This window comes from Notolepis coatsorum, assembly GCF_963971535.1.
Source record: "Notolepis coatsorum genome assembly, chromosome: 1".
Taxonomy (NCBI): Eukaryota; Metazoa; Chordata; class Actinopteri; order Aulopiformes; family Paralepididae; genus Notolepis; species Notolepis coatsorum.
Genome location: NC_140165.1, coordinates 129,168,356 through 129,188,481, shown reverse-complemented (window position 1 = coordinate 129,188,481; position 20,126 = coordinate 129,168,356). Strand labels below are relative to the sequence as shown.

The window sequence follows — 20,126 nt, the reverse complement described above, 5'->3', positions numbered from 1 at the left end:
CCATTTGAAGGCAGCACAACCTGAAATGTTTTCGTTAGCAAGGTGTCGACGCCTCCTGATTCATTTCTTTGCAAAGTAGAAGCTTTGATTCTAGGTTTTCTTTTGTTCTACAAATGATACCAAATTATATCTATTGTAGTTGTTAGTGTGTCAAGGGAAGAATATACTATGTATTTTAAATTGCAAACAACAGGAATACTAATAGAAGATGTCTGCCCACTGAATTAAATGACATTAATGTCATAATATCCAGATTGTCCGCATACAAGGATTAGTGATGCAGTGTGTCTGTATAATGATCCAACTGCAGTTTTGCCTAAGCAACATGGCTCCAAAGAAAGAGAGAGCAAAAGTTGCCTGGTCACTACTGCGGAAGGGTTAGCATACAATAACTTATTAATAGAAATAAAGCCTTCATTGAAGCCCATGTGTTGGAGTACAGTCCATAGATAGCACCATTTCAGCTGGTCGAATGCCTTTTTGACGTCTAGTGAAAGAATGGCACTGTGGTTTTCTGATCTTGAAGCTGAATCTATAACATGACGCAAGCGACCGACAACATCAGATACTTGTGTAACCCTGGTTAATTGCAGATATCTCTCTAAAAGTATTTTCTTTTCTAGCAATGGGTAGACACTTTGACTTTCACTGCATAGCCATCATGATCTTCACTGTCTTCATCGCTGTGAATGCCACCATTGGACTTTGTTGAACTGTAGGAAACTGGTAGAAAACCGGAACAAGATTCTATTTAATGTATTTATTTATTTATATATATATTCATGTATATATATTTTTGTTGTTGTTGGATCCAACAGTAGGCTATAAGCACTCAAAGACAAAAATCAAACCCAAATCAAAGAAACTAAATGACAAACATTCTACTTTCAAAAGTAGCAACATAACAATTGAATGTGTACAGTTGAATTCTAATTGAAAAGTCAAGTTGGGATGTGATTTTATGTTGTAGTTGTTTTTTTGTTTTTTTACTGAAGAAATGATCGGTTAACAGATTGTAAACTGATGGGTTCATTTGAACAAGAAATTAAGATAATATAATTGTATTTATCTTTAAGACGGTTGTCGTGTGTGTTATTGTGGGGTGGAGGTCTTAACTGCTTTTAGTATTAGAGTCTTACAACAGCCACTCTCCTTACCGAACCTAGATAACCTACTGTAGATAGAATTAGAACTGTGCAGCCATTGTGGTTCATCAGTTATTGTAGATACCATTGATGTTGAACACAGGGTTAGACAATACATTCTCCCTGAAAAGGGTTACACTGACTCACTATAGTCTAGATTTAATAAAAACCCAGTTTGGTCGTGATGGACCACATGAGGCATATAGTGCTCCAACCAGGTTGCCCAGACCATTAATAGAGTTTAACTCCACAGTTCATGAGACTTAAAGGAACACGGCAAAAATTTTGGGAAATTTGCTTACTGTCTTCTCCAGAGAGAGACAAGAAGATAGATACCAGTTTCCTCTCTGTGCGTTCAGTAGAAAGCTATCTGGCTGCATGTTAGCCTAGCTTAGTGCTTAGGCATTGTCCAACTAACACCTCTCCCGAAGGCTAACCGGCCATGTCCGCTTCCATTCATTGTCTGTACAAGGTCTGTGTCAAATGGAGGCTTGTCCTAATAGCAAAAGAAAAATAACAGCAATATTTGAGCTAGTGGAAAAGGAACCTCTGGCCAAGCTGGGGCCAAAAAGAAAAATATAATTCTGGAGGTAATCCATCCAAGCCGGAGATCTGTCTCTGTTCATTGATTTGATGGCTTTTCTTAGCTCTTCTAGAATGATAGTGAACAGACGGCCTCCGGGGGCCGGCTTCTGTAAATGTAATGATTACTAAAATTCAGTACAGACTTTTTCATCATGAACAACCTCTGACTTATACCATGTTGGATAGAATAGGTGAAAAGTGCTATTAATCTTTATCGGATCAGAGGCGAAGTTCCCCTCTTTGGTCCTAAGTGTTTTTTTTTTATCTACTTTTTCTCCTCCTTTTTTCTGTGATTTTTCTCCCCATCCCAATTCCTCCCTCCCCTGTCCTGATCGTTGCTCGCATATGCCCCCCACTGGCCGGTTGTAGGGAGGATAGAAGCCTTGCATCACACGTCCCCTCCGATACATGTGGAGGCACATCTTTTCACCTGCCAGCGCGGACTCTCATTTGGCGAGGAGTAACGTGTAAGAGGCTCACACTGCCCCCGCCATTTTCCTGACTTTGCTGTGCAGGCGCCCCAACCGACCTGTAGGAGTCGCTGTTCACAACGACCAGACTACCACCCTTCGACTTCCCACCCGCTAACTCTGCCAATTGAGTTTGTATGACGGCCGGCCCAAGCCGGAGGCAACACCGACAGCCGGATTCGAACCCGGTGTCTCTTGCATTGGTGACGAGCGCAATGTCCGCTGCGCCACCCAGCCGCCTCTTTGGTCCTAATTGTTGAGATGTTTGCTAAACTGTCCTTACCCCTTTCACTGCCACACTACAGAAGGTTAACCGTTTACTATTACACTACAGACGGTTAACCGTGCGGTAGTGAAAGGGTTAACCATTTGTCCTGTGGCAGTGAAAGGGTTAACCATTTCCAAAACATTCCATAATGTCGCAGTGAAAGGGTTAACCATTTGGTAGTGCGGCAGTGAAAGGGTTAAGAGCAAGAAGGCAGCGTGGTCAAGCAGTGCGTTCTGCCTTTTTAGTGTGATGAATGAATTCTGCTTTCTGTCTTAACAGGCCATTAACACTTTCTGTGCCAAAAACGTAAAAAGACGGTTGAGTGCCAAAAACATAAAAAGTTATTTTTGGATCATTTGATCTTTTTACTTTGATCCCCGCTCTACAGACTTGCCCAGAGCGATCTGCATCATTTTCGTCCATCCCCACACATTAGAACTGCAATGCCGATCGACTATCACCAGGTGGCGGTATCGTCCGTGTCTGAACTGCGATTGCTTGGATTGAATCACACTCTAACTTTAATTTCTGCTTGGCCAGTGGCCACTCCTCCTGCTGGGACATAGATTCACATTGATCGCCTCGAAATTTCGTCGCCTAAGCGTATTTGACCATCGAAACGTGTATAGACATATACACTGGTAATCGCGATGGCGATGCGATCACTTGGAATTATTCTTCTTGGAATACCTTCTGGCTAAGGTAAGGTACAGTCTATTTGACCAAATCTGAAACGTGTTTTTCTAACGATCACAGTTCTGTGTTTCACCGGACGAAAAACATGCTCGGCAAACGCGATCATAGTTTTGAGTTAAAGCGACCCCTTTCCCCCCCTTGATGATTTTGTGATGATACATATATACATGTCGTATACCTTTGATTTGGGAGTATTCTGTGTTTCAGGGCAGGGCACGAAATTAGAGCCCGCCATTGGCGGGCAGATTTTATGTTTGGCGAGTGACACTGAGAGGTCTGTCCGCCATGTGGCGGGTACCCAAATAGTCATGTAAAATTATTAAAACTGCGGTGTGTTTTGGTTTTACGACAGTCGCCTTTTTTTGCAGCCGCGTCTCTCACGGCGCGTCATCTCGTTGGCTTGTTTACCAACGTCACATCCGCTACACTCTCTTCTTCTGCTCTGTAGGGAGCTAACGTTACGCCCACCTAGCTAACGCCGATTAGCCAACGTTAGCGTAATGTAATAACGTTAAATGTGATACAGTATGTGGAACCATATTAAAGGAGTAAGCCGGCCGGTAAAAAGACAACTCACCGCGGCTTTCTCACACGAAAAGGTGGAAGAAGTGGCAGCGAGAGCGGGACCACCTAATAAAAGAAAGTTTAGAGAGGAGTGGAAATTTGGAGATGCCGTTAGCGGTGTCTCAAGAGACTGGCTCCAGTATGATGCTGGGGCTGGAGTGATGACTTGTTCGGTGTGCCGCAAGTATGTAAAAAACAAAAACAGAAACAACACTTTTGTTATTGGGAGTAAATCTATGAAGCTGGAAGCAATTCGTGACCATGAACAGAGCCAGTGTCACATTGGCTGCATGCAGTGGTGCAGTCGTAATATTAGAACTGCCTGGACGCCACGTGCACGCGCAGTTCTGTGAAAGAGGAGGAATTAGTGTATGTCAGATTCTGTCAAAAGGGCAAGATTGAGACAACGTTTGTTGGCATCAAGTCAGTGGAGAAGGCAGACGCGGCCTACATAACCAATGCCATCGGTGTCATCATGGATGGAGTGTGTGAGGAGTGGGGGAGCAAGTTGGTTGCTCTGGCAACAGATGGAGCGGCTGTGATGACCGGAGCCAGGAACGGTGTGGTCAGCCGGCTGAAGGGGGACAAGGCCTACATCATCGGGATCCACTGTATGGCACACCGCCTTGAACTGGCCTTTGCCGATTCCATCCACTCCAATGTGATGTTCCAGAAAGTAGAAGACCTCATCAGTGGGCTCTACACATTCTACCACACCAGTCCACTGAACAGGGCCAACCTGCTAAACGTCTTCCAGGCTCTTGGGCACACAGCACTGGTCCCCACCAGAATTGGCGGGACCCGATGGGTAGGACACCTACTGTGTGCCCTGGACCATTTCCTGCATGGTTACCAGGGGCTTGTCCAGCACCTGGAACAGGTAGTGGCTCTAGATTTCTATGCTAAGTAGTACTCCAAAAGTTAACATAAATATGTAATGTAGTAGTAGTAGTAGTAATAGTAGTAGTTTATTCAGTCATCATCTCACACAATGCAATATACACCATCATTTAACAATATTTGATTTTACAGTGACTGAAAAGGTACAGACTGAAGCAACATAATGCTTATATATGCCTGTCCTATATTCTTAACAAAAATTAAGACTCCAAAACAGTATTCTAAAATAAATATAAATAAAGTAAATAACAACAAACATGCTTAGAATTAGTAACATGTTTCAATGTTCTATGCATTGATCAAATCTGCCATACCCCCCCCCCCCCCCCCCCACACAGCAATTAATTGTTTATTTGTATGTCTTTGTTCTTAATGTATTTCAGATTAAATCTCCTGATGCCCAACATGTTAGAGGTGCCCAGCAGGCCAGGGCCAGAGGCTACTACAGTACTGCCAGGGACGCTGCTGTTGTCCGCTTCTGTGGCTTCCTGCAGGACACACTCACACACCTGAGCAGCCTGTCTGCCTGTCTGCAGAGGTCCGCTGTCACCATAGCAGAGGCACACAGCTCCTTGTGCTCAACACAGGCAGTACTTAAGAAGTACAACACCAGGTATGTTTATTTAAGCTGCAAAATAAATGTGTACCTTAAAGGGGAACTATTTGACTATTTCTTTCACTATTTGGGCACTTTTACACAATTCCTGTGAGTCTATGGAACACCTCTGTTTTTTTTTTTTTTTTTTTTTTTTTTTTTTATTGTTTTGTATTTCTAATCAAGTCCTCAAAAACAGCATTTTTCTACCTCAAGATCTTAAGCCGTTTTGAGGCTGGGCTCCAACCACTGTGTGCAGCTCATCATGTACCTGATGCCACACAGCCACATTATCATGCAGCGGTGTCTCTCTGACATCACAAATCATCACATTTTCAAATGACTCAGTTCAGTGAGGGTGAATATTGTGAGAGGAGAATTGGAAGAATGCGCCAATATGAGAATTAGAGACATAGATCATATTAATATAAGTTCACATAGCTAGGAAACAATGCTAAACACTCAAAAAGGCCATTTATAAGATAGTTCCCCTTTAAGAGAATTAAGAGAAATGATTGTGAGTGAAAGGTGAATTCAGAAATGTAAATAGTAAATAGTAGATAGTAAAATTAGTCTTTTATCTTCAGACAAGGGCCCATGATGAAAGCCACAATGGCCAACAGCTACGAGGGAATTCCACTGACCAGAAGTGACAGCAAGTGGAGCAAGACCAGCGTCACCTCACAGGAGAAAATGCTTGACAAGCTACAGGAGAGTCTGACCGACAGGTTCCAGGACGTCAGTGACGGGTTGCTGTGTGCCACCAAGGTGGTCAGCTTCACCAACTGGCCAGAGTCAGCAGACGTAGCAGCAGGTTGCTTTCTTTATGTTTAATACAGGGCAGTGCAGTCAGCCTGGTTCATGATCATATTATTATAGTTTGAATCTTTGAGAATTAAAACTATGCTTTCTGTAATATTTATACAATTCTAGATTTTGGAGAAACTGAAATCGAAACCCTGGTGGACCACTTCAAGCCTGTCCTGGAGACCTCTGGCATTTATGCAGAAAGGATCCCTGACCAATGGACTGTCCTGAAGGCACTGCTGTACCAAGAGGCCCAGTCCCTGCAGAAGATGTCCTGGCTCAGGGTCAACAGGAGCTGTCTCTATTCCTGCCCTGATTTGCTGGCATTGGTCGACCTGGTCCTGTCCTTCCCTGCATCCACAGCTGAATGTGAAAGAGGGTTTAGTATAATGAAACAGGTGAAAACAGACTGGCGGTCCAGCCTAAAGTCTGACACACTGTCAGATCTCCTGATGGTCCAGCTGTCCTCTCCAGAGATCAGTGAGTATGACCCCACAAAAGCTGTGAATCTGTGGCACCAGGACTCCGTCAGGAGTAGGAGACCGGACTTCATGGACGGACGTGACCGGGCAAAGAGGGTGGAGATTGTGGACTCTGATGAGGACATGATTAACACTTTAATCGCCGGAAACGCCGAAACTCGTCATTGCCCGCCATGCTCATTCTGCCGAAGACGCCGTAACACGTCTTTGATATCAATATTTCAAAAATCTGTGATCGAAATCATATTTCTCTCCCGGGGACCTGAGATATACTGCTGAGCTCCACTCAACTCTCTAACGGTTCAAGAGCGCCATCTGGTGGCCGATCGGCAGATCGCCCAACAGGAAGTCATGTGGATGAAGTGGTGCTCACCCATATTTCGTCCGGGCACTCGCTATCATTAGCAGGACTCCATCTTGACACAGTGAACACCGATCGGTGCACATAACTCGATAAACAACATGATTTGGACGTATATACTATTATACAACCTGGAAATGGATCGGATATTTCGACATCCCATAATAGAAAAAATTCTATTCCACGCTCATCCCCCAACGGCGCGAGGAAGATACGGTGAGTTTCAGCGTTATTTTCTAATGTCTGCTATACTAACTGCTCTGATGATCATATGACCCACACTAGATGAATGATATAACGTTGCCCACGGAATTATAAACGACCCCCCTACACCCTGAACAATAGATATAGGACATTGAATGGGCCATAATAATGTCAATTTAGCAATACAATTTAAAAAGTTATAGCCCTGCAAAGAAGGGGAACTTCTCCATAGACAAATAGAGCTGGCTAGGGATGGTAAATTATGAATTTAACCATGGCGATCAAAGTGTTAAGGAATGAGGAGGTTTAAGTTTTATTTATTTTTTATTTATTTTACACATTTTTATGTTCTGTTATGTTTGATGTTAACATTAGGTTACAATTTAAGTTTAAGATTGACATATTGTATTGATTAAGTAATCAATCAATATATTAAAATAATTTGCTTCAAATTTTACTCTGGCCTCTTATTTAAGTGTATTCTTCAACATAATACCTTATCTACTTGAAATGTACTGAATTTCTTTTTATATGTGACACAAAAATGCGTTTTCTTTTGGCTGGTAAGAAATATGCTTGGCGGGTAGATTTTTCCCACTGGCCGGTGAGTCAAAAAGTTAATTTCGTGCCCTGTTTCAGGGGATCAGCCAAAACGGTTTAGGCTTATTGTATTGCACATAACGCGTTTTATCTCGCAATCTATGAAAAAAGACTGTATTATCTTGGAAATGCTAATGTATCTTGTGGAAACAAACTATTATTCCCATGCTGGACTACAAGTAATGTTTGTCAAAATGAGCCACACTGTGTCTCTACAGCTATAATACAGAACACACACACAGCTTCGCAAACATAGTGCAACGACCACGGAAACGACTAGAAGGCTGGCATTCTAGGGATAATGATAACCGAATTGCGTGGCACTCAAAGTGTTAAGTATACCCACCCCCTCCTAATGTACAGTTTCCTCCCCCTCGTATGTATATATTATCTGTTAGGATCTCTGTTTAACAGTACTGTATATTTGTATATATTGTATGTCACAAATGTAACAGTACTGTATACCTGTATGTCATAAATGTCATGATATATACCTGTATATCTGTATGGCCCCCGTAAATGTCCAACCCCCCCCCCCCCTCCTAATGTACAGTTTCCTCCCCCTTGTATGTATATATTTTCTGTTAGGATATCTGTTTAACAGTACTGTATATATCTTGTATGTCACAAATGTAACAGTACTGTATACCTGTATGTCATGTATGTCAGAAATGTCATTATATATATCTGTATGTTGCGTATGTCATTAATGGCATTATGAATTGAAAATGGGGGACCCTGATGTAAACAAGACGAAAGTCTTTCTCTGGTCTGCATCCCCTTAACAATTGTATGTATTGAGCCGTACTGTATTGTACCCATTCTGCAATCTGTTAATAAAGTTTTCAATCAATTCAATCAATCAAGTTCATCCAATAAATTCTGATGCTTGGAATGTTTTCAGGTGAAATGTCATTCAGCATGCTCTGTTCTAGTGCTGCAAATGCAGTTTTCTAAGTTTTCAAAGGATATTTCTGACGCCCTTTGACTGCATCCCATAATGACACTCAAAGGGCATCAACTGACGCACTATGTGTACTAATGAATTCATTAATTTGAAAGTGTTATTCTGAAGTAGGGCAGTGTTGACACGCTAACAGGCAGCCCTAGGTTGACCAGCTCTTAATGACAAAGTACAAAAGACAGCCCTATGATCAGACAACGAAGATGAAATCATGTCGGTGCCACGGATGTCACTGAAAAGAGTTTTAGAGTCTTGCGACATAAAGTCTTATGTCGAGCAGAAAAAAAGGAGAATTCCCTAGTAGTAGGATTCATCATACGCCAGATTACTTTGTGATTATTAGCTCATTTCTGTAGTGCACTGGATGCCAGTCGTTGATCTCTGATCTCTGTTACCCCTGTTCGATCAATATCATGAAGCCATATACAGCAATGAAATCACCCCCTATCAAGATCTGGTGAGTCATAGAAATTCTGGTCAAAATAATTTGGAGCATATACAGGCGCATATCAAATAGATTTGAGTGCCATTGTAGGCTATTTTACAAAGAGAGAGCCTCAAGATAATGTGTCTGTATGAATGGTAAATTAATCTTCTTCCTATAGAGGAGCTCCAGAGTGCTTCTGAAGGGAATTAAGGCCTTGTGAATTCCATAACACAGTAATATTATTCATAAGCTGCACAGGAAAGGCCATTTGGTAAGATTGGGACACACACTTGAAAGAGGAAGAAAAGATAGTGCCACACTCAGCCTTGAGTACCAGAAGTTGCATTTAAACCGTGGGACAGTGAGCCATATAATGGAGCCTCACAACAATGTATCGTGTCCCAAAGGTCACTAAACCTGGGAAAACAATTCTAAACAAAGACAGCATCTAGTAATGGATTGAATATGAAGGAAATATGTGGGAAATTCCATCTGACTTTCCTTGTCTCCTTATCTCTCCCATGATATTCCAGAAATACAATGAACAGTGGGAGCCCTGAGCATCATGCCTGGGTACTTAACGAAATCTGAATGTTTCTGCTGAGCCATTTCACTATCTACCCCTGTACTGCACGTTCTGCACGTGTACTGTGGCATATTCATCCACATAGCACAAAAACTTCTTCTTATTTTTTTTTCAATCTGTATTTTTTGTAAATGCAGGGATGTAATCAGACTGAGCAATACAAGGAAGCAGGAGACAAGAAATTCTGATTAAAATTAAATTGTGCATAATTGCTTCTGTACAGTTGCAATCAAAATTATTCAACCCCCATTGCATATTGGGCTTTTTGGCAAAATATACAATTTCCCAACTGTTTACAATAAACAAATTACACAAGAACTGCTTAAGTTGTTTAATGAAACTAATATTACAGGGGTTGTTATCCAAATTAAACACAAAATGCTACTTTTAATGACTACTGCAGTCTCAAAATTATTCAACCCCTTCATGACAAGCATCTTCAGTACTTAGTAACAGGGGCGTAGCTGGGGGGGGGGGGGGGGGGGGGGGGGTAGCTTAGGATGATTCCAAGGGCCCAGCACTGGGGGGGGGGGGGCCCAATTTCTTTTTTTACTAGACATCACTCAGGTGTATTATTGATGCTCTCATTGATACTATGTTTGTTTCTGAAGTTTGTGTGTGTGTGTGAGATATATAGAGAGAGAGGGGGGGCTTTGGTAGACTATTGCATTGGTCCATTCATTGAAGATGAACGCAATGCGACATCCTTTACTAGGCTCACCCACCAACAGTGCAGGTGCTGAACTGCTGATCCGAATGTATAGGTAAAAACCATATTATGCGTTTTCATCAATAAAAAAATTGCCAAAAAAAAATCCGCTCGCGCGCTTACATTAACTGGGGGCCTACAAATACATTATTTCATGGGCCCAGAATCTGCAGCTACACCCCTGCTTAGTAGAGCACCCTTTTGCTGTCATAACCTGCTGCAAACGTGATGCATAGCCAGACACTAGCTTCTGACAGCGGTCCTGAGGAATCTTATCCCATTCCTCATGGGCAATGGCCTCCAGTTCAGTGATATTCTTTGGTGTGTGTTTTGCAACTGCCTTCTTCAAATCCCACCAGAGATTCTCTACAGGGTTCAAGTCAGGTGACTGTGATGGCCACTCTAAAATCTTCCATTTCTTCTTCTGAAACCAAGCCTTGGTGGACTTTGAGGTATGCTTGGGATCATTGTCCTGTTGGAAGGTCCAATGACGCCCAAGCTTCAGCTTCATCACAGACGGCATGACGTTTCCTCCTATGATTTCCTGATACTTGACTGAATCCATGATGCCCGCCACACGCTGCAGGTTTCCAGTGCCAGAGGCAGCAAAGCAGCCCCAGAGCATCACTGAGCCACCACCATGCTTCACTGTAGGCAGGGTGTTCTTTTCAGCATATGCTTCATACTGACAATTTAAAATGTTTGCCAAAAAGCCCAATATGCAATGGGGGTTGAATAATTTTGATTGCAACTGTATGTACAATAACCAACAACTTTGAATCTTGAGACATCAGTGGCTCCTTCTCAAACCCTCCTAGTCCGTCCTATAATCTGCCTATTTAGTTGCTTTGAGAAGAACTAGATAATCCTGTTCCTACTTGTTGTAACACAGGATTCAGTGAGAGAATGAACAAGACAAATTGTAGAATGTCAGGCAATTTTTTAATAATAGATTCTCCCATAAGAAATACAGGTATAATGTATTGAACTGCAATCTGTCATAAGAGTCACCATCAGCTATTTTGTCTGGTGGTGTCTATAGGCTCCAATGATAACTGACAACGGCAAGTCATACAACAATGTCCGATTGTCGGTTGGCCTAAGAGCGCAGGTTATTTGTCAAATTAAAATTCAGCGACAATCTTCTGTCAAAAGCACAACTCCTCGTAAAAGGTCCTGCTTCTTGTTATCCGAGCAAAGAGCATAAGTAATTACACCAGTTACCGAATGAACCCTCGAGTCAAAACCTTAACTCTGTAACTCCTCATGTAGAGTAAACGACTTTGAAACTGTCAAAAAAAGCAAAACAGTGGAAAAAAATAAAGAAAACATCACAAAGAATTCTCAATAATGACCAGAAATACCTGCACATCAACCGGACTCCCTCCAGGGATAGTAAAGTGGGCAAACATCAGTAACAAAAGCAAAACAAGGCCCAAAATCTGTTGAGCTCTGACAAGACTTCTGCACCCCCCCCTGTAATAACAATTCATACACCATACTAGTAACCTTTAACAGTGCTCATCTGGGATATAAACAAAGACTACATTTATTAAAACCTTTTATGTAATTTCTTCCTCATCGTCATTAAATGGCACATGTTAAGTATATTTTTTAACAGTTTCATACGTCCTTGAATTTGTGAAACATGTTTAAGCTTTTTTTTTGGCCAAAAGAAAAACCTAGTCTACATCTAATTGTAATTGTTTATTTTCCAGCTCCTCTTTATTCCCTTGTATTAAACAGTGTTTCTGGTGAGTGCAGCAACACACCAAACTTGTAATTAATTATTCCCTTCCCTGCCTGGCTATCCCACACCCAGGAGTAAAACAATTTAAAGAAATAAAGATATATTTCCAAACTGGGCAGTACATTAGGTAAGCAGTGTTCCGGTGTCGCATGTGTCCCCTTTTGACATCACCAAGGGCAATCATTTTGAACAGCTCGTTTAGACTGGTTAATCTGAAGACTGACACACATCAATTTTACCCAGCGTCCAAATAACATGTCAGAATGCCAAATCCTCACTAGCATGTGTTCATAATTGATAATCATCAATGGCCATAATAAAATAAATAAAAAAAACAGTGGCAGAAGTATGTCACATGCAAGAGGAAAGGGGCATGATGAGATCAAATTAGCAAGTCATGTCCTCATTTCGCCTCACTAAGCCAATCACTTTTAATAAATGTAGGTGCAACATAGTATCCCTCCATGAAAACCTATAAGCCTAACTGTGGGTGCGTTTAATATACACATTAATATTCCAATATTACTCAGAATACTGGAGTATTCAATTTATGAGTTGGCACATGTTTACAACCGCCAGGATAGGCTCATATCCCATTCAGTGAGAAAGCCAAATGACAGCTGGGACACCGAGCATGTAAACGCCATATCCCATTTACTGTGTTTCCATGGTAACTGTGGCAATTGGAACATGAAATGTATATCAAAAACCTATCAAGTATAGGACCTTAACAAGAATATAAGCCAATGTTTGCAGTATAAATGTAATCCAAACGCACTCAAGATCTCCGCTGGGTGATACCTTTGAGCTGAAGGTTTTGGTTTCCCTAGAGGAAAAAGGTTTCAAATTCAACCTGTAACATGACTTCAGGGAAGTACAGAGTGAAAATGAAGACAAGGTTGAGGACTCAAAATGTTCCAGGTCCAACCAATTTTTGGCGATGATTTGTTTCCAGTTTGCATAATGAAAGGAATTGCAGTTACAATGTGCCTGGTGCAACATTATGGGGGATGATCGTTTTTCATTGTTCATGCAAACATTGACATGCATCAAAACAAACTTATTTACACAGCGAGAGGGAAAAGGAAGCTAAATCTACTGAGCCAAAAGATTCCCTACAAAAGCATGTCAATGCCAACTGTGTGAAAACGTAAAGTTTAGAAAGGTGTCTTAGTGTTATGCGTGTACATTTGTGTCACAACCTAGAAGCCCCTGATCCGAATTACACATAAAATATATCCACTATCCACTCCCTCATTCATATCGCACAACCACACAATAAAAAGGATATGTTAAAAATGAGGGGGAAAAAAGAAAGTGCTAAAAAATGAAATACAATTACTTTCATCAAGTAACACAAAAATAAAACCAAGAAAAATATGATCCATAATATTGCTGGAAATCATTTATTAAAACGCTTCTCTCATCTCTGTCAGTAAAGTAATCTACTACTCAACAGAGACCAAGACATGGATGAAGAATGTGTGAGTGAATCCACCAAGTCGTGTTCTACTGCAGTACTGAATCTCAGCAGTCTCCACTACTCACCTCTTTTATCACAACAAACATCTCAGCAGTAGAGTTCTCTCTTCCTTTTGAAGGAGAAGGGGCAAGGAGTCGAGGAAATGTTTAACAGCATATCGAGAGTATCTAGCTTCCGTATCGGGACGTATTTTCCGAACGAAACAGGATAGGCAGGCGGGACATGACGTCGGGAGGAATTTGATTTGATTGTTGAAAACATCTGCGTCAAACACAATAAAGATAATATTGGTTGAAATTGGTTTGTGCAAGCCTACATAAACAATCATATTTTGTTTTACAGGAAGAAAACATGATTGTATTTTGATATAAGAATTAGAAGAAATCTTGTTTTTCTTTTGCATATATTGTTAAAATATGTGCACAATATAACCAGGGAAGTGATGTAAAATGGTTAAAAAGGCATTTTTTCATTTTAGCTCGACTTTTAAGATTCACCCCTTAGTGATGCACATGACAGACATCACCTCTGCTCTGAAATAACCAATGAAATATGCCATTGAGGAGACAGGAAGTCAATCATCCAAGCCTCTGTGTTGGGGCCTATACTACAAAATCACTTTCCTGGGGCCTATACTATGAAGCCTCTGTCCTGGGGCCTATTCTACGAAGCCTCTGTCCTGGGGCCTATACTACGAAGCCTCTGTCCTGGGACCTATTCTACGAAGCCTCTGTCCTGGGGCCTATTCTACGAAGCCTCTGTCCTGGGGCCTATACTACGAAGCCTCTGTCCTGGTGTCTATACTACGAAGCCTGTCCTGGGGCCTATACTACGATGCCTCTGTCCTGGAGCCTATACTACGATGCCTCTGTCCTGGAGCCTAAACTACAAAGCCTCTGTCCCGGGGCCTAAACTACGAAGCCTCGGTCCTGGGGCCTAAACTACGAAGTTCAACAAGATTTTATCCGGTAGCAGTCTTCACTAACCCCAACAACCAACAGTGACGCTTAACTGGTGTCACAACGTTTTAACTAGGGCTGTCTTAAATACTTCAAAGCTTCGTTCGATGGGCATGGGATTCGAATATGAAAATAAAATTCGATTATGTAAAAAAAAGAAAAAGAATTTATTTTGATAATGGACATATGGATCTACCAGATGGCGATCGATAACTGGGAAATGCTCTGGGGGATCCAACCGGCCCATGGTAAGATCTTTTTCACGTAAATTACATGCTGATCAGGGCTTGTTATGATAGCCAACCACCCGATCAGCGAATGAGGCTAACGCGGTTATTGGTAATCAATAATCAGAAACGACACCCCCCCCCCCCCCTTCATGCATTCATGGTGGACCATCATACCGATCATATGCAGTTTGAGTTTTAACTGTAGCTTCTGTATATCCAAAATGCCATTGGATTTAACGTTAGTAGCTATTAGCCCTGTATCTCGCGTTCCAGGAATTATCCCAGCCGAAATCCCTTATAACGCTTATATTCAAGACGCTATAAAATGAGAACGTATTGATCAACAAATTATTTCTTTAAGCCATTTTGAAGGGACGGTTTATGGTCTCAATTGACAATGAGAATGGACAGATAGCAATACTATAAAGTATAGATTTAGCTCTACAAACAGCCCCACGGACTATACAAGTCTGTTTAGAAATGCTGGCCGTCTACAGTGATTTTAGACGGATCCAAATGGCCATGAATGTTTTAATTACAACAAGCAATGCCGTTTGTTATTTAAGATGAGGTCGGCACTGACTTGTGTTCATTGTGCTGCTTTTATAAAGCCTCAAATGACTGCTTACAATATTTCATGAAAGCAAAGTGTTTCGTTTGTCTAAGATTTAAAAAGGTTTAAACTTTACAGCACTGACAAAGTTGAACAAAGTGCTGTACAAGTCCCCAATATAAATTATAAAAAAAGAAAATTAAATTTCGAAGCTTCGAATTAAAATCGAATCTCGGCCCCGAAGCTTTGAATTCCAAAAAGGGGGCTTTCATCTCACCATTAGTCCTGGGATGATATTAGGCTACCGTCAGAGACACTGTCAGGCTTTAAAACTGTGTAGGACCCAGGCCTAGAACTGCACCATGAGAGAGGGAACTGCGCCCTGAGTGGGAGGTTCGAAGGGTCAAAGTGGGTATCAAACAGGGCCCCGTTCCCCGTACCTGGCTAACTGAGTTAGCCGGATAATTTCCAGTCTAGCCTGACTTAAGCCGGACCCTTCTGTTCCCCGACGCTCGATTGTCCAAATCACCATGACAACAGATCAAAAAGTTTGAGCCTGGTCGAGAGCAGGGTTAACTTCAGTTAGCCGGATGAACCATGGCCACGCCCCCGCAAATAAATGACAGCTCGCTTCCTTGACGTCACATTAATGCATTTGAGAATAAAGAGATAAAACTTCATTCAAAAGAAAAATATTCTAAACACGGGTCTCTTGTCCATTGATGGTCTTGGATACACAATGGATATATCCCGTCTGGCACAGTGGCGCAGCGGCTAGTGCTCAATCCTGGCAACCGGGCGACTGGAGTTCGAAACCCCGCGTTTCCAATATAATCTTTTTGGAATATAATATTAATGATTATACGCAAAAGTAGCCTAGTTTTAAGTTAAAATATTATAAATCTACATGCATTGAGGATGTCATTCTTTATATAGCTCTCAACGTGCACCAAATTGAATTATTCCTACATTGCAAAAAGAAGAAAAAGACTAGGAGAAGTGGGATTCGAACCCGGGCCGTCTGCGTGAAAGTCAAAACCACAAACCGTCACACCACAGTGCAGATAAGTAAAAGATCCACCATACATCAATCAATGGGTAAGAGAGCCGTATCCTTATTCTGTATTAACAGTTGAACTAATTATTTTCGCTAGCAAGATCTCATTTGATTATTCAATCCATAAACCTACTGCCAGCAGGCAAGTTTAAAGAAATATAATCTGATTTATTGGGGTAATGAGGGACTTAAAATTTGCCTATAGATTATGCATTTAACTTGTCGGCGAGGCTATTGAGCCGTACTGCAATCTGTTAATAAAGTTTTAAATCAATTAATCAATCAATGCCGTTAGAAAATCAGGGTTTCTGCTCTCGATACGTGCTGGCTTTTCAACTGAAGCGGCCGCGCGCACTTATCCTGGGTCTCAAGTCTGGTTCGAGTTAACAAGACTGAATCCACCTTCGAGGAACAGGAAAATCCCGGCTTCAAACATCGGGTTAATTGAATCTGGATAATGGGACTCTTGATCGACTTAGTTGAGGAGGGAAGACTGTCAAGTTTTAAACTGTGGATACCAAACAGAGAAGGTAAAGACGACTTTGAACTGTTGAACAGTAAACCAGAACTATTTTATTGCACTGTAAAAATTCTTTTTTGATCTATTCTACTATTTTATTGCACTATTTTACTCTGTCTATTTTATCTTACTCTTTATTATTGTCTATTTAAAACTGAATCAAACCATAAACAAGGTGGCCTGTTGGGATGTTAGATCCTAATGTGAAAAACTGTGATTTTATGTCTGCACTTTATGTGCTCATTTTATGCCTGTCTTTTTTCTTTTGTGAAGCACTTTGAGCTGCAGTTTCTGTATGAAAGGTGCTATACTTTTTTCTGTTGTGAAGCACTTTGAGCTGCAGTTTCTGTATGAAAGGTGCTATACAAATAATAATAATTATTATTATTATTATTACTACAGAAGAATCATGTAGCCGAAATTGCCTGTAGCCATCAGAGGGACAATTAGAAGACTAGCGGGACGATGATGATAATCCATCTTTCATAGAATTATCAGGGAAAGCCAACAGGTTCAGTCTACAAGAACATTTGCCCTCAGAAGACGGCGTTCCAACTGTAAAAGTTAGTTCCTCGTCATCTTCTAGTAATGATATTCTGTTTTCCAATGAGTTGATTGGTCAATCGGCTGTGCTTTTCTATGTTTCGGTCTCCTAGCTAGACAGGTTAGGTGTGCAGCACAAGGTACCAGGGACATCTATCCCAGTAAGTCTCCTCGCTAACCCCATCATCTAGATTCGTAGTATAACTCCATCATCTAGCTTCGTAGTATAACCCTCTGATCTATGTTAACAGCAGGCCTACTACAACTGGATACTGGCAGGCAGATGGAAAGAACAAACTACCTTTAGATAAATGTTTTTGTCGGTTGGTTTCCTCATGAAAGCGGTGTAGCGGATGGTTAAGTCCCTGCTCTTGGCGTCTGATTATCCCCCCCCACTCCGGTAACTGTAGAGCTATCGAACACTGTATCCGTCTTTGTATCGCCAAGTAGTTTCTCAATGCGAAATCTTTTTTATGTCAATAACCAGTTCTGTTCAAAATGGTGCTCTGTGAATTAACCAGTTAGGAGGTGGGAGGTGATCCGATTGGTCAGTCGTGTTACCACACAAGCGAATATAAACAGCCTCAAGTTTCGAGAGCGGAACGATGCGATGCTCTAGTCTAGTTCTGCAATAGCTTGTTGTTCCAGGGGTGCTCAATAATCCGTCTTTCGTACATCACTCATGGTTTCAATCCAGAGGGTTGGGGTCAGCTAAAGGCATGTGTTGTGTATTAACGTGTCCAGTAACCGTAGGTCTCAGTGATATCCTTGTCTTAACTATTTTCTAAATACCCAGTAACCGTTGAATCCAGGATTCCATTGTAACGTGTCTTTAATCTAATTTATGGTTTCAATCCAGGGGTGAGCTATAGGCATGGGGTGAATGACTGTTTTATGGAACTCTGTAATATCCCCATCTTCAACCTTAAGTTATTCTCTAGTCCAGTTATCCCACGTCAAAGCCATAGTATCTGAAATGCTAATCTAAATATATCTTGTAGATACATGGTTGTCCCTTGACAAGTCTTTCCCCTCCCCTCAATAGGCTTGATTGGGCCACCCGCCTGCCACCACGCCTGGAAGAATTCCATCGGTATTGGTTTGAACAGTCGGAGGCCTTTTCCACTGCACTAAGAAAGAGCGTGTTCTTAGGATTCAGACTGACCTATGTCATCCCACGTTATGGTGTAATCCAGAAGCCAGCCAGCCAGCCTGTAACAGACTTAGTCCAGAAAGTATAGGTTGTCTAAAAAGGCTAGACCACAGGGTCTAAATGCTGTTTCGGCGGCATCATCACTCTGAAGAAAGAAAAACCTGGGGGTGACTGCCCCATTATCAATTCAAGTTCTGATGAGATCCAGGGTTAGTCTGTAATGGTGAAGCAAGTTTGTGACGGTCTTAGTCCAATGGTTGGGGGTCGGCTATGGGCATGGTGTGTAGGACTTCGTCCAGCAACTGTAGGGCTCTGTGCAGATGGATTTCAATCCAGCATGGCGTCTCCTTGATGCTCTGGCGGGGGTAGTCGGGCCCCCAGCCCTTGACGAAGCTCATCCTGAGAATACACAACCTGCGCAGGTCATCTACCCCGATACCAGCTGCTGCCGACAGACCTGTGAGAGGAGAGGCGTTTCATCAAACCAAGCATGCACTCACTAGTTTGAACCAATATTGATTATTATATCATCCTTATAATAGAAATTATTGCAGTTAGCCCATAATATATTTAGTATACTTCAGTTGTATGTAATATGTACATGGTAGTCTTATTCACCTGCCTGGTGACTGTGTATGTGTCTCTAGGCGTTCAGGCCCATGTCTTACCGATAGCAGGGGATATCCCCCCCCCCCTACGGATCCTGGTCCTGGTTAATTTCACCTGCCATGCGTGTGTATGTGCGCGTGTGTGTATGTATGTATGTGTCAATATATTTCTCTAAGCGTTCAGGCCCATGTCTTACTGATAGCAGGGGATATCCCTCCTACGGATCCCAGTCTTGGTATATTTCACCTGCCTGGTGACTGTGTGTATCTGTGTGTTTCTCTAGAGTCTAGGCGTTCAGGCCCATGTCTTACTGATGGCAGAGGCTATAGACTTCTGTATATTTCTAGCTGTATATTTTATTCTATTCTTAGGCAATTTGTTTCGTTATTCTTATTTGTTGACTTTGTTCCGTCTAAATGTTTAATGTGAGCGATTTGTAGTGTAAAATTTCCCTCGGGATAATTAAAGTATTTCTATTCTATTCTATTCCTCCTACGGATCCTGGTATACCGTAATTCCTCTAATAGTAACCGGGTCTCAAATACAAGCCGGGTCTCTATTAATGGCCGGGTGCGCTCTTGAGCTAAGCAATTATAAGCCGGCCTCCTAATACAAGCCGGGTTACTAATATACTGAGCTGCATACTGAGCTAGTTACTTGATTTCACTTTGAAAACGTTGAAATGACCAGTGACCACCTGTAATTGCACTGTTTACTATTTCATACAGTACTTGGTTTCAATAAATGAACCCAGTACATTTTACTGGGTTCAAACTGACACAAAATGTTGATTTATTCATTATGATCCGTTTGAAAATTTGAAATATAGGCCTCCCTCTTATACAGGCCTCCTCCTAATACAAGCCTGGTACCCGCTACAGTTGAAACAAATACAAGCCGGGGTTA

General features: G+C 41.7%; 1 protein-coding gene across 2 annotated transcripts in view; it reads right to left on the bottom strand.

The window, feature by feature from the left end:
• Positions 1-11,298: 11,298 nt before the first annotated feature.
• The window catches only part of LOC311245046 (mothers against decapentaplegic homolog 4), a 38,843-nt gene continuing 30,015 nt past the window's right edge, over positions 11,299-20,126 (bottom strand). For both annotated transcript variants that reach the window (XM_084334808.1, XM_084334807.1), the window contains one exon: positions 11,299-19,068. In XM_084334808.1, the coding sequence (XP_084190934.1) occupies positions 18,857-19,068 (212 nt within the window). In that variant the 3' untranslated portion in view covers positions 11,299-18,856. The remainder of the gene's footprint in view (positions 19,069-20,126) is intronic.